At 37.5% G+C, this 24,695-nt stretch overlaps 2 protein-coding genes across 6 annotated transcripts in view; one reads left to right on the top strand and one right to left on the bottom strand.

Moving 5' to 3' along the window:
- The window catches only part of LOC126272134 (probable phosphorylase b kinase regulatory subunit beta), a 154,438-nt gene extending 153,891 nt beyond the window's left edge, over window positions 1-547 (bottom strand). For all 4 annotated transcript variants that reach the window (XM_049974738.1, XM_049974740.1, XM_049974739.1 and 1 more), the window contains exons 1-2: window positions 461-547; window positions 164-377 (exon numbers count right to left, since the gene is read on the bottom strand). The gene's annotated coding sequence lies outside the window, so the exon portion shown is untranslated. The remainder of the gene's footprint in view (window positions 1-163; window positions 378-460) is intronic.
- Window positions 548-580: 33 nt separating this feature from the next.
- LOC126272135 (pre-mRNA-splicing factor CWC25 homolog) overlaps window positions 581-24,695 on the top strand; it is a 30,379-nt gene continuing 6,264 nt past the window's right edge. Inside the window, exons 1-2 of one of the 2 annotated variants that reach the window (XM_049974742.1) lie at window positions 581-1,016; window positions 2,137-2,309. In XM_049974742.1, the coding sequence (XP_049830699.1) occupies window positions 999-1,016; window positions 2,137-2,309 (191 nt within the window). In that variant the 5' untranslated portion in view covers window positions 581-998. The remainder of the gene's footprint in view (window positions 1,017-2,136; window positions 2,310-24,695) is intronic. The other variant, XM_049974743.1, reaches the window with a different exon arrangement.

Genomic DNA, 24,695 nt, shown 5'->3' with positions numbered 1-24,695 from the left:
GTGTGAAAATAATCAACACTCAAATGTTTTCGAATGCAGTTATTTATTGTCTTGGCACGTATACATGCATTTTTGGCAGTACATCTCATTATAAAATATCAAATCAGTCATAGCATGCAAGGAAACAGAATACTGTCACGCAACACTGCAAATCTAAACTGACCTTGACAATAAAGAAGAACATTTAATAAAATCTCGTCGATTGCAAATGCACCAAATTTCGTACGACCGTAGATATTTTTAAAATCAATTTACTTTTTTGTTTCCCTTTCCACCTAACCATAAACACAACTCAAAACAAACACTTCCCCTTCCTTCAGTCAGCTGGCATTTCTCTGTTCTCAGAGATGAGGCTATCAGGTCACAAATCGTTGTAGCTGAAACAAAGAGATACAGAATATCACCTTGTACCTATTTTCATTCAGATAATGTCAACTGTAATATATTAATATTCGGTTACCCATGGCTAGAATTTGCCCTTTTACGGAAATTATCTCCGGGGTTTAGCAGTTTTGTTACATCGAAGTATACGACATTCGAAAAATCGTAGGGAATGATTTTGAGAGCACAACAATTGTCAAACAGACCCCCCCCCCACCCCCCAAGTAACGTTTAAGAAAGCCATCGCTGAAAATGTTAATTATTATTAAACTTTCGCGGGGAAAAATTACGTATGGAAGAAATTGTGTATTTCTGAAGTTACTCTGCAGAACAAACATGAAGCGCTTCTGTTAGAGTTAATCGAATAGGATATTTCGGTTATTCTCCGAGAGATATGCGAAACTTGCCCGAGTGTTGGGATGGAGTTACATCAGTGGACATCGCACATATATACCACAAATTAATTTACGTAATCAAACATATTGATACACTATACAACATCTGTAACCAGAGATGATTGTTTAATGTTGATTTGCAGACGAAGTTTGTAAACACTAAACATTAAACAGTCCTGTGTCTTGTAGTGTACGCATTACTCAAAGTGTCACTAACCTATAATGGGAGGAGGAGATTTGGTAAGTGATTCAAATGAAATTGTTAATTGAGGAATGAGAAACTGATTAGAATTATTACCCGCACATTAACAGTTATTAACGAAACCAATCTGACATTACACGGATTGTTTGCAACTGCTCTCGAGGTCTCTCAGGAATGCTGCTAGATGTTTATAGCGTGCTGCAACAATGATTTTGAACGAAATTCATGTGGAAATATTCTGCTGTAAACGTCATCTGTGGTGATTATCAAATTTATCACAAGATTAATCTAGAAAATCTGAAACAAATATAAATAAGTATTGATACCATTTTTCCTCCATGCTACTGACTAACATTGACTACCAGCAATAATCTCAACTAATTCGAATTGCTTAAAAAATTTTCATTGGCCTACTTTTCAAGGCGATGCTATCAATGTGAATGTTATATGTTATTAAGAATCTGTCTATCAACACCTGAATTAATCTTTGTAGTTGAGTTAACTGGTATAAATGTTTTAAAAATTATGATTAACAGTATTCACAGTTCATCAGCTTGGTCATGAAATTTGTGGTTGTCGAAATGAACTTGTTTAAAAGGAACAATATCATCTATTCTGAAACATAAAGGAATGATCACTAGATTGTGAGTGCATCTTCAAGTATTGTAATTTATATGAGAGTTAAACCTAGCAGTGAGAAGACACAACTTTCCAAATCCTATTTGAAGACTTCAGTTTCAGTTATTGATCTTCATTGTTTTCCTGAATTATTCCATACAGTTGCAGAACAGTACCTGTTGATATGACACATCTGACACCTTCCCTTTTAAACAATATGTTAATTATTTTTGGCAGCATTTATTAATTTATATACTTTTAATAGTTTATTGTTATTATGATAGCATATTTTTGTCATATTTATACTTCAATATCATGATACTTTTCTTTTTTAAAAATTATTGCCATGTTATGACATGTCTCATAAAGTTGTGTCATCAGCAGTGTCTGATAGATAAAATAAAACAGTAAGAAGTAACACAGAACAGTATTTTATACGACTTTTAATTTCTTAAGAAAATAGCGATATGTATCACATATGGAATACTATACTTACTTCTCTGTGTATTTATATACTTTATCAACATGTGCTCTTTTCAGAACTTAAAGAAATCATGGCATCCATCTACTACAAGAAATATTGAGAAAGTATGGAAAGCAGAGCAAAGACATGATGAGGAGCAAAAAAGAATTAATGATCTGCGTCGTGAAATAATTGCAGAAAAGGACAAGGAAGATATAAAGAAATATGCTGAAGATAAGGGTGTAATTGAGTAAGGCAGTCAGCTTTAAAACATAGTGTGATAAGAATTATACCACATTCATCCAATGAGCAAGTTTATCAATTACAGAGCATATTGTTTCTCATTCGCAACTAAACACATCATCTGCATTGAGGGTCACAGTCAAATTGAAGTACTTTTTAGATGATGCTGGCCATGTGTCACTAGAGCATTACCATATCAGCTCTCTGCTTTACCTTTATTTATGCTCAATCAAACAAAGATGCATTTGCCAGCAAGGGCAGAGTGCAGGTTTCAGCCCATGGTGATCAGCCATCTGCAGGTTGGGTCTAATAACTGTTTATGAAACGTAATGTAGCTTTTAAAGCCACAAGTACACTGTCCAACTTGATCGAGCATGCATAATTGAGTAAGTTAAACTTTCAAACTGCTGTAGAAATAACACCACTCGTCAGAATGACGTCAAATTGCAACAGAATCTCATCGGAGAAGGGGGAAAAGGTATGGCAGAAGAAAAATAAGTAGTTACAAAATGTAGCAATAGCTGGAGCTGTAAGCATCATAATTTAATAGTGGTTGACTACAAATGACAAATGACAAATGAATCGTACAACAATGCCTAAGGTGTATGTTTGACATTAAACAAACTGTACTACTCAGTGTGCATGGGTGTACAGATGTGATACTGTTAGTTACATAAGCCCACCCACCTCGGCAAGGTCATATCACATTGGATGGGAAAAACTGGTTTTTAATTGTCCTGAGACCAAAAACTGCATAAAAAGCATCACTCACATCGGTTTTTAATTGCCCTGAGGAGAAAAACCACATAAAAACCATCACTCATATCAGTTATTAATTATCCTGAGGCTAAAAATCGTATAAGAAGCATCAATCAAAATCAAATCAGATTATTAATTTCCAAGTGACTGGTACAAAACGTGTTCAATATACTGTCTACCGTTTTCTGCAACAAATTAAAATTGAGAAACAGCATGTTCCACAACTGATCGAAGTGTTTCCAGAATCACATTCAGAATGTGTTGGGCAGTGCGTGCCTTCAGTGTAGCTAAGTTTGCAATTTGAACACTGAAGACATTATCTTTCAGATATCCCCACAGCCACAAGTCACGAATTTAGATCAGGTGATTGGGATGGCCAGGCTGTAGGGAAATGGTGGCTAATAATTCTAGCATTTCCAAAATGGTGCTTGAGCAGCTGCTTAATTAGCTTTGCAATGTGCAGGTGTGCGCCATCTTACATAAAAATGACTCCACTCACATATACACACTGTTGGAGAGTTGGAATGACATGTTTGCACAAAAGACATTCATATAGCTTACCAGCGATGGTACAGGTAATAGGAAGCATGTGTCTCTTCGAAATAATATGGCCCTATGATAAATGATGCCCTAAACCCGCACCACACGGTGACCTTTTCAGGATGTAGTGGTACTGGTTGATTTGCATGTGGATTTTCCGTTGCCCATATTCAACAATTCTGTGTATTGACAAGGATGTACGTGAGCTTCATCTGCCCACAAAATCTTCCACAGCCAACCTTTTTCCACTTCCATGCGAGCAAAAAATTCTAAAACAAAGGTCTCTTTCCACCAGGTCAACAGGAAGCAACTCGTGCACATGGGTAATTTTGAATGGATACAAAGAAAGATGTTTTGTAGGATTTTATGCACCGTGCTCATGTTTATTTCTAATGTACGGGCAGTTCTCCATGCACTCCAAGTTTGTTCACCACCACTCGTCTCCTCATACATTGCTGTGGCCACTGCTTCCACTGATGTCGAATCAATTCGTTTCCACCTTCTGTCAGGTTGTACATCAAAAGAACCGGTCTTTTCGAGTTCCTGAATCATTTTCTCCAGGCCCATGGCAGTCTTCAAACCCCTCAGTGTCCAGAACTTCTTCAGAGCATCGCGTGCACAGTCATCATTCTTGTAATACAGCTTTAAAAGCAGAGCATGATCCTGCATTGAGACAGACATGGCAAACGTCATAGACATAAAAGGAGGAAAAGCCGTGTACCCGGTGTGTTTATACCAACTTCAATGGGTCGTGCACATGACAGGTGTTTTCATTTACGTATTCTGACATGTACAGCACCATCTGTTGATCAGTTTTCACACTTTTTCTTTACTTCTGCCATATGTTTTACCCCTTCTGCAATAATATTCCGTTACAACTTGACACCATTCTGACCAGTGGTGTTATTTCTACAGCTTTTTGAAAGTCTAACTTTAACTAGAATCACCCTCTGTGTGTGTGTGTGTGTGTGTGTGTGTGTGTGTGTGTGCGCTACTTCATATCTAAATTCATCTATTGAATACAAGGAGTTGTCATTCAGAAATTTTTTTAATTTGTCTATCAGACTTTTAATACTATTTGGCAAATGACCAAAGATTTTTGTGCCACCATAGTTAACCACTATCTGTGCCAAAGTCAAATTTAACCCAGAATAGTGAAGATCATCCTTTCTTCAAGTGTTGTAGCTATGTGCTTTGCTATTATTTTTGAACTGATATGGATAACAAATTTCATAAGTCAATGTATGTATTGCAAAGGTACTGTGAATATCCCATGTTCCTTAAATAAATCTCTGCAAGGTGTCTATGATGAGCTCCAGCTATTATTCTGAATTCATGCTTTTGTGCAGTGGATACTTTCCTCTTAATGATGAATTACCCTAAAATATGATGACATATGAAAGCAGTGAATGAAAATAGGCATAGTAATCCATTTTACTGACATGTTTATCACCAAAGTTTCAGTATCCCTAGTAGTGTAAGTAGCTGAACCTAACCATCTCAGCAAATCATCAATTTGTTTCATCCAATTCAATTTCTCATCCATGCACACAACCTGAAATTTGGAGTATTCTGCTATAGCAATAGACTTCTGTTCAAAGTTGATGTTTATCAATGATGTAATGCCATTTACTGTACAGAATTGTATGTACTGTGTTTTCTCAAAATTTAGTGAGAGTCAGTTTCCAGAGAACCACTTAATAATTTTCTGAAAGACATTATTTACAATTCCTCAGCTAATTCTTTTTTGTTGGGTGTGATTACTATACTTGTATCATCAGCAAAAAGAACTAGCTTGGTATTTTCATGAATATAAAGTGGCAGGTCATTAATATTTATATTATGAACAATAAGGGACCCAAAACTGAACCCTGTGGGACACCATTGTTGGTACCTCCCAGATTTTTGCAAACTATCAGCACTGTTAATTCTAACCTTATCCAGTCTTCCAATTAACTATGGATTAAACCATTTGTGCACTGTCTCATTCATACCACAATACTGAAGCATATCTATAAGAAGGTCATCATTCACACAGTCAAAAGCCTTGTAGAGATCACAGAAAATCCCAATGGGCGCTGTTCAGTTATCCAGAGCATTTAATGTTTGATCAATGATAGTGTATACAGCCTTTTCTGTTGAAAAGCCTTTCTGAAAACCAAATTGACATTTTGTTAGTACTTCATTTTTACAAAGATGTGAACCTATTCATGAATACATTACTTCTTGAAGAATTTGGGATAAAGCTGTCAGAAGTGAGATTGGGTTGTAGGTGTTAGCATCAGACCTATTCCCCTTTTTTATGCTATGGTTTAACAATAGCCTATTTCAGTCTATCTGAAAAAATTCCTTGTTTCAGTGAGCTACTACATATGTGGCTGAGAATCCTACTTATCTGTTGGGAACAAGCTTTTAGTACTCTGTTGGAAATGCCATCAATTCCCTGTGAGCTTTTACTTTGAGTGAATTTATTATTGTCCTAATTTCAGTAAGAGAGGTGGGTTGAATTTCAATTTTATCAAATTGCCTTTTCCATGTACTGCCTTGCATTTTGTATTGAATAGTTGGATCCTAGTTTCACTACACTTAAAAACGATTATTAAAAATATTTTGTACTTCTAACTTTTTGTAAACAAATGTCTCATTGAGTTTTCATATAAATATTCTTCCTGCACTCTTGGTTGCACTGTTTCCCTCTTAACAATATTCCAAATTGTTTTAATTTTATTATCAGAGGCGATAATCTCAGGCATAATGCACATACTTCTGGACTTTTTAATAACTTTTTTTTTTTAATATGGTGCAGTAGTTTTTGTAATGTTTGATTGTTTCTGGGCCATTGCTCCTTCTAGCTTTAAGATACAGTTCCCTTTTTTGTGGGCAAGATATTTTTATCCCTTTATTTATTTATTTTATTTATCCATCCGTTGACAATAAATATTGTATGGATGTTGTCAAGGGTACATGTAAGCCATTTCAAAGAAATGGGACACAAACAATATATACATAAAAAAGTATAAAACAAAATAATACAATGAAATTAATATAGCCAATATGCATCCCTGCTTTTTATTTTAAATGCATAGTCTGTTTTTCATAAGGCTTTAGTTTTGTCGTCCCTAAACGGCAAGTCCTTATATACACAACATTGCTTAAGTATATATTTACATCACACAACAGCTGTCCTTTAAGTATGTAAATGTATTGAATGATTCGGTAATGAATGATTAGTTACAGATAGAGTATTTTCCATTTTGCCTTTATAAATATCATTAGAAAAAAATTATTGACCTACATAGTTATTTACAGAATAAAAACATTGTTCTACTAGAAATTTTTTAAATTCTGTTTTAAATTTGTCATCATCTTCTAACTGCCTGATGTTGACTGGCAGTGCGTTGTACAGTTTTGCACCGATATGGCTCACATGCCTTTGTGTATTTGTTCTTTTTGTTTGCTGCGTATGGAGTGCTGCGCTATTACGGGTATTGTAGTTATGAAAGTCGACATTTGTCTGAAAATCTGCAATGTGGGTCCTGACATACAATACACATTTGTATATGTATAATGATGGTATAGTAAGAATTCTAAGCTTTTTGAATATGGGTTTGCAGTGTGTCTGTGGATGACTGTGAGTTATTATTCGGATGGCCCTCTTCTGCAACAAAAAAATTTGTTTTAGGCACCCTGTTGTGGAATCCCAAAATATTATTCCGTATGTGGCAAGAGATTGAAAATAGCTGAAATATGCCATTCTGGCACCCTCTGAGGTACAAAAATTTACAATAATTCTGAGGGAAAAACAGGATGAATTAAGTTTCTGTGCAAGTTTTATTACATGGTCATTAAAATTTAAGTTTTCATCCACATCAATGCCCAGCAGTTTTGTGGATGTCACTCTGCCTAAGGCTTTGTCACCCGACACCAGATCGAGATTTACATTTTGACATCTTTTCCCAAACTGCATATAATTTTTTATTTACATTCAATGTCAACCTGTTTGTATTGAACCAAGAGTGGATGTAATTTAGTACTTTCTCAGCAGTTGTTGGTAGCAATTGCTTTGGGGCACTTATTATCACACTAGTATCATCTGCAAATATTATTGCTTTGGCTACATCATCTGAGGTGTGAAAATCATTTATATAGACAAGAAACAATATGGGCCGTAGGATGCTGCCTTGTGGTAATCCTATATCTACTTTTTTTTTTTTTGGCCTCTGATACTGAATTTTTTTTGTGGTTGGAGTAGATTGATGTCAGTCCTATAACCTGTGTTCTGTTTTTTAGGTATGATTTAAACCATTTTCTTTTCCTATCCCATGTATACTCAATGCTTCCAATTTTTCTAAAAGAATGTCCTGGTTCACAGTGTCAAGAGCTTTGGAGAGGTCTAAATTTACTCTTACTACACTATAATCTTTTTCTAGATTTTTGATTATTTGTTCAGTGTAGCACATTACTGTTGTTTCGGTATTTTTATGTGCATGGAAGCCATGCTGATTTCTGTCTAGTAAATTATGGTCATTTAGGTATTTGTTGATTCGGTGCTTCATTAGTTTTTCTAATATTTTTGAAAATGCTGGGAGGATTCATATTGGGCGATATTTTTTTACCTTATACTTGTCGCCGTTTTTAAATAATGGCTTCACTTTTGAAATTTTCAGCCTTTCTGGAAAAGCTTCTTCACTGAATAATAAATTGGCTATGTGTGCAAAGGGCTTTGCGATTTGTGGTGCTGTCCTTGTTATGATTGTCACAGGCACCTCATCTATGCCAGCCGACATTTTGGGTTTCAAGCTTTGTATCACTTTCAACACTTCACCCTCATTTGTTGGCTCTACCCTCATCCTACAAGCTGTTTTTGGATATTCAGGTTGTTTTTCATTTGTAAATTTTAAGCTTAATGAAGTTGTTGCATTTATGAAATAATTGTTAATATAATTTGTCAAATCTTGTTTATTAATATTGACATTTTTTAAATTTTTGGGGCTAATGTCCTGGTTTTCACAACTGTACCTCGTTTCAGTCTTTTACCCCATATGGCTTTTGATTTCTTTTCAGACTGTCTTATAAAACTATCATTACTCATGAATTTTGCTTTAGCAATTACTTTTCTATATACCTTCTTGTAATTCCTGACATATTCTATGAATTGTGGGTCTGTGGATGTTTTCATTTTAGAAATTAGTCTTTTTAGAGTTCCACAGGAAGTTTTGATGCCAGCTGTGACCCAAGAACTTGGCTTTGTATTGCCATGTGACCTGATTTTTGACAGCTTTTTTTGGAAAACACATTTCAAAATATCCCATGAAAATGGAAGAAAATGTGTTATATGCATCATTTGTATTTGTTAGGGATAGTACTGTAACATTATGAGTCAAGTTATCTGTAACAGAACTTGAATAGCGTAAAGTTATCATTAAAAATGCACGCCGCGCAATTTGTTACGATTTGGTCGGTCAAAATAATAGTAACATGCTTTTGAATACCATTTAAAATATAACGGCGATACGTGTTTAGTGTTATTGGAAATAATATCTAGTAAATTAATGAGTAAGGTAGCCGATCCTATAAGAAGAGATAAAATTGGGCATATTAAGGTGTTTTTTTTTTTTTTATATCAACTAAGCCGATGATACGGCGTCTTTTTTTCCGTTTACTCTTTATATATATATATATATATATATATATATATATATATATATATATATATATATATATATATATATATATATATATAAACAACAAAAAAAAGTAAAGAAGTGCTAATTGTGCGTTGTGAAAAATAGAGGGACAAATTTTAAATAGCTGCAGACTAGCAAATGGACACTCAGTTACGAGAAATAGCGGATAACGAAGTGTGGTCATTAAACAGAGTACACCTACAGGGCGGTCAATTCCGGGATAAGTCTATTCGCATCTCACGAGGGACGCGATATTGAGACCGTTTTTTGTTTTCTTTATATCGCGGAGAGCGGGCTTCAGTTTATAAAAAGGAAAAAGCTGTATCATTATCATTGACTGTTGGTGTCAAGCAACCAAAACTGTTAATCAAAGGGTTTCAATGAATGAGTGGTGAATGCAAATGAAACTGTGCTCGAAGTTATGTTAAATAAAGCAGAAGAGACAAGACAGTTTGGTCGTATCTGTTATTATTCCATAAACTGTAACATTTCTTCTTGTTGTACGAAGCCTTTATAGATGATCGTTATGACAATTTGTTTTGAAGGGATCTCGTTACGAGTTAAGTTTTGCAGACCTGGTCAAGAGGGGAAAGTTCGTAGATCCTAACTACTGCTGCTACTCTGGAATCAGGTGCTACCGTGACCGTTGTGTGTTGTCAATGGCTTAAGGTCATCATATCTCATGCTCTAAGATCGACGCGCCTTTCGTCTTGGTATAACGGTGTCTCACGGTACCAACGACAACGCCGCCGACGATTGAAGAAACGGTAGAAGTGGCGCCCAACGTGGGGCTCGATCGAGAAGGATTGCTGCATCGAGTTGAGTGTCATTCGGATTCATGAACCCTAGAGTTGGAAAATATTGTAGCAGCCAGTGAGTCTGTCCAATGAAAGAGGTATTCTTCAATAATTGCTAAAAGTGAGCAATGCTACCAGGTATGATTAAAATAACTTTATAATTATAAAAAAGGAAGTTGAGACTTGTGTCTTTGGTAGATAAATATATATAAATAAATAGTGAAAATAATTGTATGTCTTGGTAGTGAATAATCATGTCAAAACGAACGAAAAGAATACGTGATAATGTGCAGTTGAGTAGAGTAATGAGTAGAGAGAGAGAGGAAAGTGAAGAGAATACGGATGATGCATCCCATGAGCTCAATGTGGGACAGGAGACATCTACAGATAATAATACAGTTACTGATTTAGAGCCGTTAGGAGATTCAAATACAATGATAAGTAAGGCAAGCAGTGTGGGAGAACATAAAGATCTTGAGGTTTTCGAAGTAGATCAGCAAGTTGATCCTCAAAATGGAAATATTAATCAAAAAATGTTTGATATGCTGGTATCAATAAATACTCAAATGGGTGTAATGAGTGGAAGACTTGGTTCACTAGAAGAAGATAATAAGCAATTAAAAGAGGACAATCAAATGTTAAATAAAAAATTTGAAGCCAAATTTGGTTCATTAGAAGTGAAAATGGATTCTTTGGAAAGCAAACTGAACACCATTGATTATAAACAGGAAAATACTAAGAAAGAATTAAAGGCAGACTGGGAGACTCAATTAAATGCGAAATTTGGAGAACTAGATGTAGAGTTTTCTAACACCTTAAGAAAGGCAATATAATAATTTAATGGGAAAACTTCATGTCATAGAAAAGAAATATGAGGTAGTTTCGAAGAGTTATGATGGTCTGTCCAATAGGATAGTTAAGTGTGAAAGCAGCTGTTTCATTGTTAGCGCACAGATAGAAGAGCTTTCGAAACAAATAGTCGAGTTTGAGTCTGATGCTCGTAAGGGAATTGACAAGTATTTAGTAGATCAAACTAAAGACTTGACGAAGATCTATCTGAATGGATAGAAATAAAAGGAAATGAAATTATAGACAAGGTTAAGACTACTATTGGATCCCAACCAAATGAAAATCTCAATGAGCACCTAAGTAGAAATGATGAATTAATTAAGCTCTTCACTAGTGAAATTCAGAAAATAAAAGACAAAATAGTTGATGAGTTACCTAAATGGCAAAAGGAAACCAATCATAAATTGGTGGAGCTAGAACAAAAGTTATCACAAAATTTGTTGACAGAGGACGAACGTTCGGAGAATAGGTCGAAAAACAACGGAACATGTGATAATACGAAATATAATTGTGGTGAAAATTTGCATTGGGAAGTTGATGATTCGGTTGGTAAAGACGATGATTCTTTTGGTCAGCGAGGATATTTGTCTTCTTTAAAGGTGGAGAACAGCATTTTTAAAAGTAGACAATTCCCAACATTCTCCACTGAAGAGAACAACCTGCATCCAAAAATCTTCATCAATAATTTCAAAAGAATATTTCCATGTAGCTGGTCAGAACACGACCGACTTCAATTTGTAGTATCCAAAATTAACGGAGAAGCCGCATTATGGGCCGCCGAAGTAAGTGAAAGTTGCCATACTTGCGCTTAGTTTGAACAACTTTTTTTGGCTAAATACTGGTCGTTGAGTAAACAAGAGAAATTAAGAAAAGGGGTTTACCAACCTGAGTATTTTAACAGTAAAAGGAGTACTTTAAGGCAATATTTTGGAAAGTACATAAATAAGACACGTTATTGGAGTGATCCAATTTCTCACAAGGAAGGGATCAGAATTTTGAAGGAAAGGTTGCCCATAAATATACATGAAAAGTTAATAAATGTTCCTGACCATGATGTAGAACAATTCTTCTCTGTGATTGACTCTATAGATATGATTATGGAAGACGCAAGACAAATGAGTAGTAATCAAATGTCGACTCACACTCATAGTAATACGAATAATTATAATAATAATTTAACGTATGATAATAATAATACTGAAAACCAGGTCAAACCCTCATCACAGGAGCGTGGACAATCTTCGTCCTACGGTTGCAATAAAAACAATGATTATAATAAATATAGAAGAGATACTTACGGTGCTAGATGTAAACATCGATATGGTGACGCAAATGTGAATAGTAGTGATACTTAAGAGTAACAGGTACCCAAGTGATGAACCCAATTGTATTCGACTTTGGGAAGATAATTCGGAGCATAATGTTCATCAGCAGGATGGAACAAATGCCTCGAGTCCTCATCCAGCACCAGGAGTTATACCAATGGCGAAGGAGCCTCCAATGTGTGACTGGGTGAATACCATAACTCGGATCATACTGTACGGATTGTGGAAGTTCATGAACCCCCACCGATGACTCAACGAGATAGATTAAACTAATACCAGTCACCAAATGCCTTCCTAGGATGACTGGAAAGGAGAAGGAAGGCAGGCATCAATTTGAACTGAGAGTATTAAGGTACAATAATGATCAGGATATAAGGAATGAATTAATTGAAGAAAAACCTGAAGTTTCTAATAAATGCGGACAAATTTTACAGGCAATAATTCCAACAAGTATAAATAATGTTGATGTTGAAATATTAATTGATACTGGAGCGACTATTAGTGTCATGATGCTGGACTGTTTAAAACAGATAAGCCGAGGGGTAAAAATGCCCAATTTTCCTATCACAATATGTACCGTGTCTGGCGTGTTCAGCGCAAAAATGCAAAAAGTTGTGAAACAGGTACATGTCGACGTTACAATACAGGGGGCTCAAATAGAAAGTACATTCCTGGTTATTCCTAAAATGACAGTACCATGTATCTGGGGTTTGGATTTTTTATGTGAGACTGGTGCAATCATTAATTTAGAGAGAGGTGAATGTATATTTGATTCCAATGGTAATGTTTTGACAGCCATCCTGAGAAAGGGCCGAGTAATTCCAAATCAATTGTGTATGAATCTAATGGTAAAATATGTCAGTATTAATGATGAAAATGTGTATGATATCTGCCATTGAATGTTCTGAAGAAATGATGGATAAAATGTCATTGCAGGAATAGGTGTTGGAAACAGAATATTTATCTGTTATCCAAAGGGACGAATTTTACTACTTGTTGGAAGCATATCAGTCGATTTTTAGTAAACGTCCGGTTATAATAAAAGACTTTGAATACCATATAAAGACATATGCACATAAACCCTTTTGTCGTACTTCCTATTCTATCCCACGGACAAAGAAAGAAGTAGTCAGAAAGGAAATCAATAAAATGTTAGAATGGGGTATTATTGAGCCCTCAGATTCCGAATATTGTAACCCTCTTGTGGCGGTAATTAAACCCAATGGTGACATCAGATTGGTGTTGGATGCCAGAGAGATCAATAAGATCATTATACCTGTACAAACGTGACCGGAGAACCTAGAAGAGTTAGTACAAAAGTTTTATGGTGCCCGCTTCTTAACTTCTTTGGATATGCGTAGTTCATATTGGCAAACCAGAATATCAAAACAATCTCGAAAATATACTGCATTCGTTTTTCTGGGCCGAAGTTACCAGTTTACCGTCGTGCCATTTGGGTTGAAAATAAGCGGTGGTGTTTTCATATCGGCATTAGATACCGTACTGGGCAGAGACCTTTTGAATGAAGTTACTTTATATGTGGATGATTTGCTAATTGCTTCTGAAACTTGGGAGGAACATTTGGACTCATTAGGAAGAGTTTTTGCGAAATTTTTGAAATACGGAGTTACTGTAAATTTGAGCAAATCCAAGTTTGCTCATAACCAATTGAAATTTCTTGGACATATAATTACTCCTGAAGGGATAAAACCAAATCCTAAAAAGATGGATGCAATTAACAGATGTGCTTATCCAAAGAACAGAATGGAATTAAAGTCATTTATCGGCTTAGTTTCATTTTTTCGACGATTTTTACCCAATCAGTTAGGAAGCCAAAACTGTTTGTTACGGCTGTTAAGAAAAAATGTCATCTGGGAGTTGAATTCCGAATGCACACAAGCTTTTGATAACATCCACAATGCTTTGACTAATGCTCCACTGTTACATCATCTGAGACTTGATCAAGATTTTTATATTGCTGTGGATGCTTCTGAAACAGGATTGGGTGCCTCTCTTTTCCAGATGGACAATCCAGAAGATATCAATGCCATCAAAATAATTGGGTTTGCCAGCAGAACACTCTCTAGCTGTGAACGTGCGTATTGTACTACTCAATTGGAAGTACTGGCCGTGGTCTGGTCCCTTAGAAAGTTTCGCTATTTTGTATATGGAAAGAAGATCATTATATTCTGCGACCACAAAGCTTTATCTTTTATTTCAACAGGAAGGATGTTCCATTCACGTTTAACCCGGTGGGCCTTGCTACTGCAAGAATATGATATTACACTCAAATACATCAGAGGGAAAGACAACATCATAGCCGATGCTCTTTCAAGAGTACCGAAAAGAAAGAATGACGACGAGTGTGAAGAACGGACTATTGACTTTAAAGTTATGAATTTATCAAAGCAATATTGTGAGAGGCAGATTTCACAGCTATGTCGAAGTCTTCCACAACTGCAAGAAAATGATAAGTTGTGGAAAGCCATTAGACATGCTGTTGAAAACAAAACACTAAGTCACTCTCACGAACAGTATCAATTAAAATCCCGAATATTGTGTCGGGGGAAGGATGAAGAAGATGTTTGGAAAGTTTGAGTTCCAAATAAATATTTGGAATCACTAGTATGGTACACTTACTTGAATTGGGGCCATTTTGGTGCCGCTAAATGTACAGCCAAAATAGCATAATACTGCTATCATCCAAATTTGGGACGTTTAGCTACAAATATTATTAAGAAGTGCAAAATATGTCAGAAGGCAAAACCCATAAACTATTGTCGGAAGATAGAATTACATCCGATCTCCCCACAACAACCTTTAATGTTGGTATCGTGATGTCTGTGGGCCATGTCCCATGACACGTGGACGGTTCAAATATGTTTTGGCTTTCTATGATCTCTTTTCAAAATATGTGAAATTATATCCTTTGAAAAATCTCCACGTTCGACCCATGTTACGCAAATTTATCAGCAACTATATAACTGAGCTCGGCAAACCTATAATGATCTTGACAGACAGTGCTGCTTATTATACAAACAAAGTATGGAGAGACACTATGAAAGAACAAGGAATCCAGCACATTTACATCTCAAGATTTTACCCTTGTGGAAATCCGGTTGAGGGAATTTTCCAAGAGGTAACCGATTTTTACAGACGTACATACCCAAACAACATTATAAATGGATCGATTGGATTTATGAATTTGAGAAAGTGTATAATGACTTGCCACACTTATTGACAGGTTATTCACCTAACCAAATAGTATTTGGTGAAAGTATTGTGCCTGGATGGATGAAGAAATTACCTGCGATAGAACAAAAGATTACCAAGAAAGAAGATATGGTGGAGAAGGTCTACGAAAACCTGAAGCATCAAGCACAATTGAGAAAAACCCGTTTTGATAAAAATGTGAAGAAAGTAGTCACATGTGATGTAGGGGAAGAAATTTTATTGAGAAATCACCCAAAAGCATCAACCAGGAAAAGACTGAGTAAGAACGGCAATATTTATATACAGGTCCATACAAAATAATGAAAATACCTCATGAAGGGAGCTACCTCCTGACAGATTGCGATACTGATGTAATTAAGGGCTTGTTCCCTCACATAGACCTGAAGAAGTATTATCAATAAAGAGCAAAATATAGATTCAAGTAACACCCGAACACCGAGGATGGATGATATAAAAGTGGAATTAAGAGGAAAAGAAAAGGACCAAATCCTCTCTGGTTAAACAAGTGGCCTGATAAGGGTTTTGGCCTAGGATGCCAATCGTCGAACCCGGCTGTGATCCCTGCCTTGCGCAGTCGGTTGAAGAACTGAGGGCTTCATCCCAGAACAAAAATGTGGTGTGAATATGAAGTGATTAGTGCAAAGTGTTTCTAAGACAACCTATAAACAAATGTGGAATTTAGTTAAGGGCATTTTGTCTAGGTCCATTAACTCAACTTAAATATTGTAAAATGTATGTACTGACTTGTTGAGTGAATCTGAGAGTGAGTGTATTCGCCAAAACAAATACCCTCTCCTGTCACAATACACACAAAAAAAAGCCTGTTCTGCCTGGAACCCGCTTCAAGACATCACAGTCTGGGGGGCCGTGTAACATAGCTGTAACAGAACTTGAACAGTGTAAAGTTATCACTAAAAACGCATGCCGCGCGATTTGGTCGGTCATAATAATAGTAACATGCTTTTAAATACCATTAAAATATAACGGCGATACCTGTTTAGTGTTATTGGAAATAATATGTAGTAAATTAATGAGTAAGGTAGCCGATCCTATAAGAAGAGATAAAATTGGGCATATTAAGGTGTTTTTCTTTATATCGACTAAGCCGATGATACCGCGTCTTTTTTTCCCGTTTACTCTTAAAAAAAAACCAAGTAAAGTAGTGCTAATTGTGTGTTGTGAAAAATAGAGGGACAAATTTTAAATAGCTACAGTGTATAATCAGAATAACAAATAGACATTCAGTTATGAGAAATAGCGGATAAAGAAGTGTGGTCATTAAACAGAATACACCTACAGGGCGGTCAATTCTGGGATAAGTCTATTCGCATCTCATGAGGGACGCGGTATTGAGACCGTTTTTTTTTTTCTTTATATCGCGGAGAGCGGGCTTCAGTTTATAAAATGGAGAAAAGCTGTATCATTATCATTGACTGTTGGTGTCAAGCAACCAAAACTGTTAATCAAAGGGTTTTGGTGAATGAGTGGTGAATGCGAATGAAACTGTGCTCAAAGTTATGTTAAATAAAGCAGAAGAGACAAGACAGTTTGGTCGTATCTGTTATTATTTCATAAACTGTAACATTTCTTCTCGTTGTACGAAGCCTTTATAGACGATCGTTATGACAATTTGTTTTGACGGGATCTCGTTACGAGTTAAGCTTTGTGGACCTGGTCAAGAGGGGATAGTTTGTAGATCCTAACTACTGTTGCTATTCTGGAATCAGGTGCTACCGTGACCGTTCTGTGTTGTCAATGGCTTAAGGTCATCATATCTCATGCTCTAAGATTGACGCGCCTTTCGTCTGGGTATAACGGTGTCTCACGGTACCAACAACAACACCAACGACAAATGAAGAAATGGTAGAGTACTTCTGCCCAAGCCTCATTAGTTAGCATATTTATGAATTCTACACAGTTTTCTGCAGAAAAAATTCTTTTATACATGAAGAGTGTGTGTGTGTGTGTGTGTGTGTGTGTGTGTGTGTGTGTGTGTGTGTGTGTTTGTTTTCCCCTCTCTTTTAGTGGCCTTGAAGGAATTTTGAGGTCAAGAGCATTGTGGTCTGATAATCCCAAATCAGTATTACTTCAACTTCTGTGCGTCCTACATTTCAAAATATATTATCAATAAGACTGACTGTATTATTTGTTATTCTTGTGGGTGTGTGTATGTGTGGAAGCAGGTTGAAACGACATAACAGATTTAGGACTGGTCTTTTAGCCTACTTTCACCCATAAGATTAATATTGAAGTCACCACACACAACTGCAGTGGCTCTATCGGTGAACAGAGTGTTAACCAATATATCTAATTGGTTAAAGAATATGTATGCATCACCAGTAGGTGGTCTGTATATTGCTATGACTATGACTTTTCCCTGTATTTCATTCAACTGCACGGCTGCTGCTTCAAAATGATTTTCCACACTCAATGATTCAGCTTCACACCTTCTTTTATAGCTGATACTTGGTTTCTTAAATATACATACACCTCCATTTTTGGTATTCTTTCTACAATATTGCCTTGCCAACTTAAACGGATGAATGTTAATGCTACTTAGTTCAAAACTTCTGCACCAATGCTCCACAATGCACATGCAGTCAGTGTTTGCACTGTTCATAGCTACCTCAAGTTCTAATGATTTATTTTTAAGACACTGATTGTTTAAGCTTAGAATCTGCAGGTGATGAGGATGAGAACTGGTTACATTTGTATTTACATTTTGTGCTGTCATACTCCGTTCCTTGCCCTGGTGAGGTACCAAAAATCCTCCAGAAGGACAGGTTTTCTGCACCTTGTAGGTCGTTCACTGGGATATGGTGAGTTGCTTGCTGCTGCTGGTGGTGTAGCTCCCGATGTCACTGATGCTGTCATTTCTGTTGTTGTTGTTGTTGTTGTGGTGGTGGTGGTGGTGGTGGTGGTGGTGGTGGTGTAGCTGTTTCTGATACTTCAGGTGTTGGTTCTGTTGTTATTGATATGATGCTTCCTTGTGAACTGCTAGCACTTGGGGTGTTTTCTTGCGATGTCAGAGCATCACACTTGTCTTGTAGTGGTGGTGCTTCATATTCAGATTCACCAAGTAGTTTGTGGATCTTGTCCTTGAGGAGAATCATGTTAGAAGTGTCACAACTTACTTTCATTTTGGCATTTACTATTTGTATTATTTTTGCAAGTACAAAATTTTTTCCCCATCTATTTAGGTGGAAACCATGTCTAGTATGGAATCCCCTTCCTAGTTTGCTTATATCAGTGAAAGTTACATTTTCAAATTGTCTGCATATCTGTTTCATCTCACTATTTGCACTTTCCACTTCTTTGTTAACGCAGGACCATTCCGTTAGGTCATGACGATGTGGTACTGAAAATACAATGACGTTAGTACATCTTAGTTCATACAGTCGCCTTTTTAGTGAAAGCAACAGATCTTGTTTCTCATTTCTTGCGATGTTGTTTAGTAAGCCATGGATTTGTAGATGGCTTCACAATTATGTTTCACTGTTTTCTTAGGGAAACTGTTTCCAAATACACTCACAAAGATATCATGAAATAGGTTAAATTTTAAATTAGCATCAGGTTTGTGTCAGTTTGCAGTTAAATTGTTAATTGAATGCACTACTTTGGAAGACTGTTTTGCATTACTGTATGGCGCTATGTCATATACTGTAACTAGCTGTGTGTCATGATCAGACAGATCATTCTTAACTGGAAAAGCTTTTATTTGATTAAATTTATCTTGGTTTGTAAAAAACATTATCTATCAGTGTGCTGCTTTCCTGTACCACCTGAGTAGCAAAATCAGTAACTGACGTCAAATTGAAAGAACCAAGTGACACTTCAAGGTCAAGCTTTTTGTTGGACTCTTTCAGAAAATCTACATTGAAATCCCCACAAACAATAATTTACTTCCCTCTGTCTGACAGACAGCACAACAAAGAATCCAAATTTTTCAAAAATAGCTGACCTTATACACAGCTACAATTATAAAAGTACTATTATTTAGTTTAAGGGGCTCTGGAAACACTGTCTTCCTGCTGTTAAAATAACACTTGTAAATTACATGTTTTCTAGGAAAAGTGTTTGTGATAGAAAGATGAAATTTCTCAAGGTTATTTATTGGAGTATTGGCTACAACTTAAGACAAGGATTTTTTTAAATTTGTATTCAGTTGCTAGAATTTAATTTTTTTCTAGTGTAATGAAAATTCACTACCTTTTTGTGCCATTTTTTGTTTATAAATTCAACACTATACAGGTTTTTGAAAAAAAGTTTGTGTTGAATGATGCAGAAGGGACTGTGTAACATTTCCTGAAAATCTGAAGCAAATTGATGTGTTCGATCCTGAGAAAACATGTAATTTGTACGAAAAAATAAAACTTTTGGGAATCGAGCAACAAAGTTTGGATAACCTTTCTAGTGCATTCTAGGACCATAGGATGAGTTATCTTCATCTTGTTCAAACTCCTCCTTCAGCTTCCTCTTTGTCCTCCTGTTTACTCTGGCTTGTATTTATAGGCTATTTGCAGCCCTGTCAGCAGCCCAAAGACTTTCCTTGTCCAAAGCAAGCATCGTTCACACCTTTTTGAGACCTATCTTCATTACCATATTTCGAAATACTTTTCACTGTACAACATTGCCATCATTGAAAGTAGCAAAAGCATTTACACACCAAAGTGAAGTGTTTGTATTCCAACAAACACAGTCTTGGGGATTTTTGGCCGTACAACACTATTTAGAGTTTCATCAGAGTTTTAATTTTTTGCATGAGCACACCTTTTCAACATCTCAGGTGCTGCTAAGTTTCTGCAAATAGGTTTTATCACCTCCATTACCACATCAGGCAGACTTATGTTTATGAGTGTACATTTCACCTGTTGGCAATCCCTTGTTGTACTTACACCAACTGTTTTTTTCTTTTGGGCCACAAGTAATGATGGGGAATTGAATTGGTTGAAAAAGTATGAAAAAAAGAGAGCCCAAACAGCCATCTTCGTTTCAATGACACTGTGTGTCTTTTGCCTAATAGCCATTCCATAATAGTTCTGTATTTTGTCAATTACACTGTCAGTTAACCTTCCCTTCCCATCCAGCCCTTCAACATCAATTAGTTTTTGTTTTCTGAACAAAGCTTTCAGTCACTGAAGTCTTGATTGCATTCATTTTGGTACGTGTCCAATACACTCAAATTTCTGCACTACAACATTATCACCAAAGCACTTCAGTTTTTGAATATGTTTGAATCACCATCTCTATGGTAATTCACATATCACACTTTATCACATGCAACAGAATATTGAAATATACTAGCAACACCAGATACCTCCATTCCTCCACCACTGCCACTATAGTTAGCTGTGTAATTATTTTCATGTGTACCTTTATTTTTTGGTGGACATCTACAATATTTAGATATTACTGCTACATCTGAAAACTCTCCCTTTATACGTACTGGTGGCAGATACTACACCATGAAGAGATGTGTATCTCTGGTTACGCCAAATACCATTGAATGCTGCAGTCAAGTCTCTATTAGCATTGTTTTCTATTACTGCCTCTTCCATAGCTCTCTTCATAGATTCCATACAGACATCTTCTACTTTAGACCCTATAAATCTGTTATAGTTCATAAAACTAATCTGGCGATTTGGAAGAGTCATCATGCCACAGAAAACTGCACCAGCAGTAGCACCTTTACCAGGTGTATGCAAGGCATGAACAAATCTAATGTTGTGTTAATAGATTTTGCTGCCATTTTCTTCATTTGGAACTACTGCAACACTGTTCCAAAAAATGGTCATGTATGAACACATACCACCCATTTCACTGTCAAGTCCAACATGATTTTTTATATAGTGTGTTCCAGGCTGACTTCACTACACAGAATACGTCTTACACAGGTTGCAAAAATTCGATTGAGAACTGACATATCAAGTATTCCATTCACATCTGATTCACCCATAAAACATTTATACACTGAACCAAGCTTCCTCTGCGAAGTACTTTCTTTCTCTCTTTCATTGCAATGGGCAGGTGTACCAGCAAGGTTAGATTCACACACTGGGTTATCGTCTTTATTGTTTACGGTAATAATACATACCTTTGGCTTTCCAGAGACTTCAGTGAACAGAATTCACTTCAAAAATTTTCAGGATTACGAGCGATGTATATTGAACTATCACAGGTTAGCCATAACACCTATTTTGTAACATTTATTCTCTCAGATCACTAAAACGTACATGATCAGCATGTAGATTCATGAGTCGTTTGACAGCAATTTAACAGTGTTACAGTGGGCCATTCCCATGCAGAACATATTTGAAAAATATTTAAAAAGTAGTTGTAGTCTTCTGATCTGAAGGAATTATATATCAATTGAAAGGGAAAAACCTGTAAATTTTTAAAATGCAGAAAAGTAAAAATTGAACATTTCATGATTTTGAGCCTTTTCGGAGCCCTTTAGCACACACATGCTTCTACACTCCTGGAAATGGAAAAAAGAACACATTGACACCGGTGTGTCAGACCCACCATACTTGCTCCGGACACTGCGAGAGGGCTGTACAAGCAATGATCACACGCACGGCACAGCGGACACACCAGGAACCGCGGTGTTGGCCGTCGAATGGCGCTAGCTGCGCAGCATTTGTGCACCGCCGCCGTCAGTGTCAGCCAGTTTGCCGTGGCATACGGAGCTCCATCGCAGTCTTTAACACTGGTAGCATGCCGCAACAGTGTGGACGTGAACCGTATGTGCAGTTGACGGACTTTGAGCGAGGGCGTATAGTGGGCATGCGGGAGGCCGGGTGGACGTACCGCCGAATTGCTCAACACGTGGGGCGTGAGGTCTCCACAGTACATCGATGTTGTCACCAGTGGTCGGCGGAAGGTGCACGTGCCTGTCGACCTGGGACCGGACCGCAGCGATGCATGGATGCACGCCAAGACCGTAGGATCCTACGCAGTGCCGTAGGGGACCGCACCGCTACTTCCCAGCAAATTAGGGACACTGTTGCTCCTGGGGTATCGGCGAGGACCATTCGCAGCCGTCTCCATGAAGCTGGGCTATGGTCCCGCACACCGTTAGGCCGTCTTCCGCTCACGCCCCACCATCGTCCAGTCCGCCTCCAGTGGTGTCGCGACAGGCGTGAATGGAGGGACGAATGGAGACGTGTCGTCTTCAGCGATGAGAGTCGCTTCTGCCTTGGTGCCCATGATGGTCGTATGCGTGTTTGGCGCCGTGCAGGTGAGCGCCACAATCAGGACTGCATACGACTGAGGCACACAGGGCCAACACCCGGCATCATGGTGTGGGGAGCAATCTCCTACACTGGCCGTACACCTCTGGTGATCGTCGAGGGGACACTGAATAGTGCACGGTACATCCAAACCGTCATCGAACCCATCGTTCTACCATTCCTAGACCGGCAAGGGAACTTGCTGTTCCAACAGGACAATGCACGTCCGCATGTGTCCCGTGCCACCTAACGTGCTCTAGAAGTTGTAAGTCAACTACCCTGGCCAGCAAGATCTCCGGATCTGTCCCCCATTGAGCATGTTTGGGACTGGATGAAGCATCGTCTCACGCGGTCTGCACGTCCAGCACGAACACTGGTCCAACTGAGGCGCCAGGTGGAAATGGCATGGCAAGCCGTTCCACAGGATTACATCCAGCATCTCTACGATCGTCTCCATGGGAGAATAGCAGCCTGCATTGCTGCTAAAGGTGGATATACACTGTACTAGTGCCGACATTGTGCATGCTCTGTTGCCTGTGTCTATGTGCCTGTGGTTCTGTCAGTGTGATCATGTGATGTATCTGACCCCAGGAATGTGTCAATAAAGTTTCCCCTTCCTGGGACAATGAATTCACGGTGTTCTTATTTCAATTTCCAGGAGTGTATATGTTGCTGTACACAAAACATTTTAGTTTCTAAATTTTTCACACAGTGATAAAGTTCAAAATGTATGGTAACTCCTCCTCTCTCTGTAGTGTCTCTACTTACATGTGCTGAGAACTTATATCCACCTACATTTACCTTTTCTATAATCTGTGACTATATGATGTTTAGGCAGGCATAGTATGTCTATTCCACCCTTGGTTTCTAAATCTTCTAAACAAACAAGAAACTCGATACTCTGATGCAATATACTAACTACTAACATTATTTTTCACTGTAATTTTATGAGAATCTTGTGATATTTCAACATCTCTAGTACTTGCCTATGTGAACTTCTCATTAACTTCATTCAATGTTCAATCATTAGACACTGATCTTAGCCGAAAAAAGAGGTAGTTCCATTAGTTTCAGTGTCCCCCCTTAAATATTTTTCTGCCATCCCAGCCAGTTTACCCTTCCCTTTCCTATTGAGCTGCAGCCCATGCCTTGTGAAGTCCCACCTGCCAATAGCACTAACAGGGACCAAACCTATGCCTGATAAAGTAGCCGCCTGAAGCAGCTGATCTAGCTCCATATCAACCCTCCTGACAGAGCTGTTCAATTGGGGCTGATCATACCGCATGAAACCAGGAATCAAGTTGACATTTGTAAGGTTTGTTGCAGATGCTGTTTTCACAAGTTCATACTCAATATTGTAGCCCTTATCCCTATCAGTACTGTTTTCTGCTCCACCCACTATCGCAACATGATCTTGCTTTGAAAACCCCTTGCATAGTGATCCTACATCTTCTATCACTTGGCTAAGGCATGCACTGGGCTTGAAAAAAATTGTGACCTGTTACCTCTCACCTAATTTTTCCTGCAAGGTCTGGCCTACACCTCTTCCATGGCTACTACTTAACAACTGAATTTTCCTCCTACATTCTACTTTTTTTGAAACAGTTTGTTTCCTAGTGAAAATCTGTTGAGTATTAACTACATTTACATCTACCTGAGCCTCTTCCTTAGTTATCTGAGGTAGCAAGGCAAATCTGTTGTTTGTGCCAATGATGAAAGTATCAGATACAGTTCTCTTTCTGTGGCCCTTCCTCCTTGCTACCAGTTTCCACCTGTCTTCACCCTTCTCCCCCCTTAAATTCATGTGTTCCCCCGTAGCATTGTCCAGTTTAGCCTTAAGGGCTCTAATCTTCCCTCCCTGTTGAGCTATTTTCCTATCCCTCGAACGTACTCTGCATTATCATGGAAGAGACTCATTTACGTCCCCAATTCCCTTGCACTACATCCCCCCCCCCAAATGTAACCATCTG

This window comes from Schistocerca gregaria, chromosome 5 (genome assembly GCF_023897955.1).
Source record: "Schistocerca gregaria isolate iqSchGreg1 chromosome 5, iqSchGreg1.2, whole genome shotgun sequence".
Lineage (NCBI taxonomy): Eukaryota > Metazoa > Arthropoda > Insecta > Orthoptera > Acrididae > Schistocerca > Schistocerca gregaria.
This window is presented reverse-complemented; position numbering and strand designations above follow the sequence as displayed.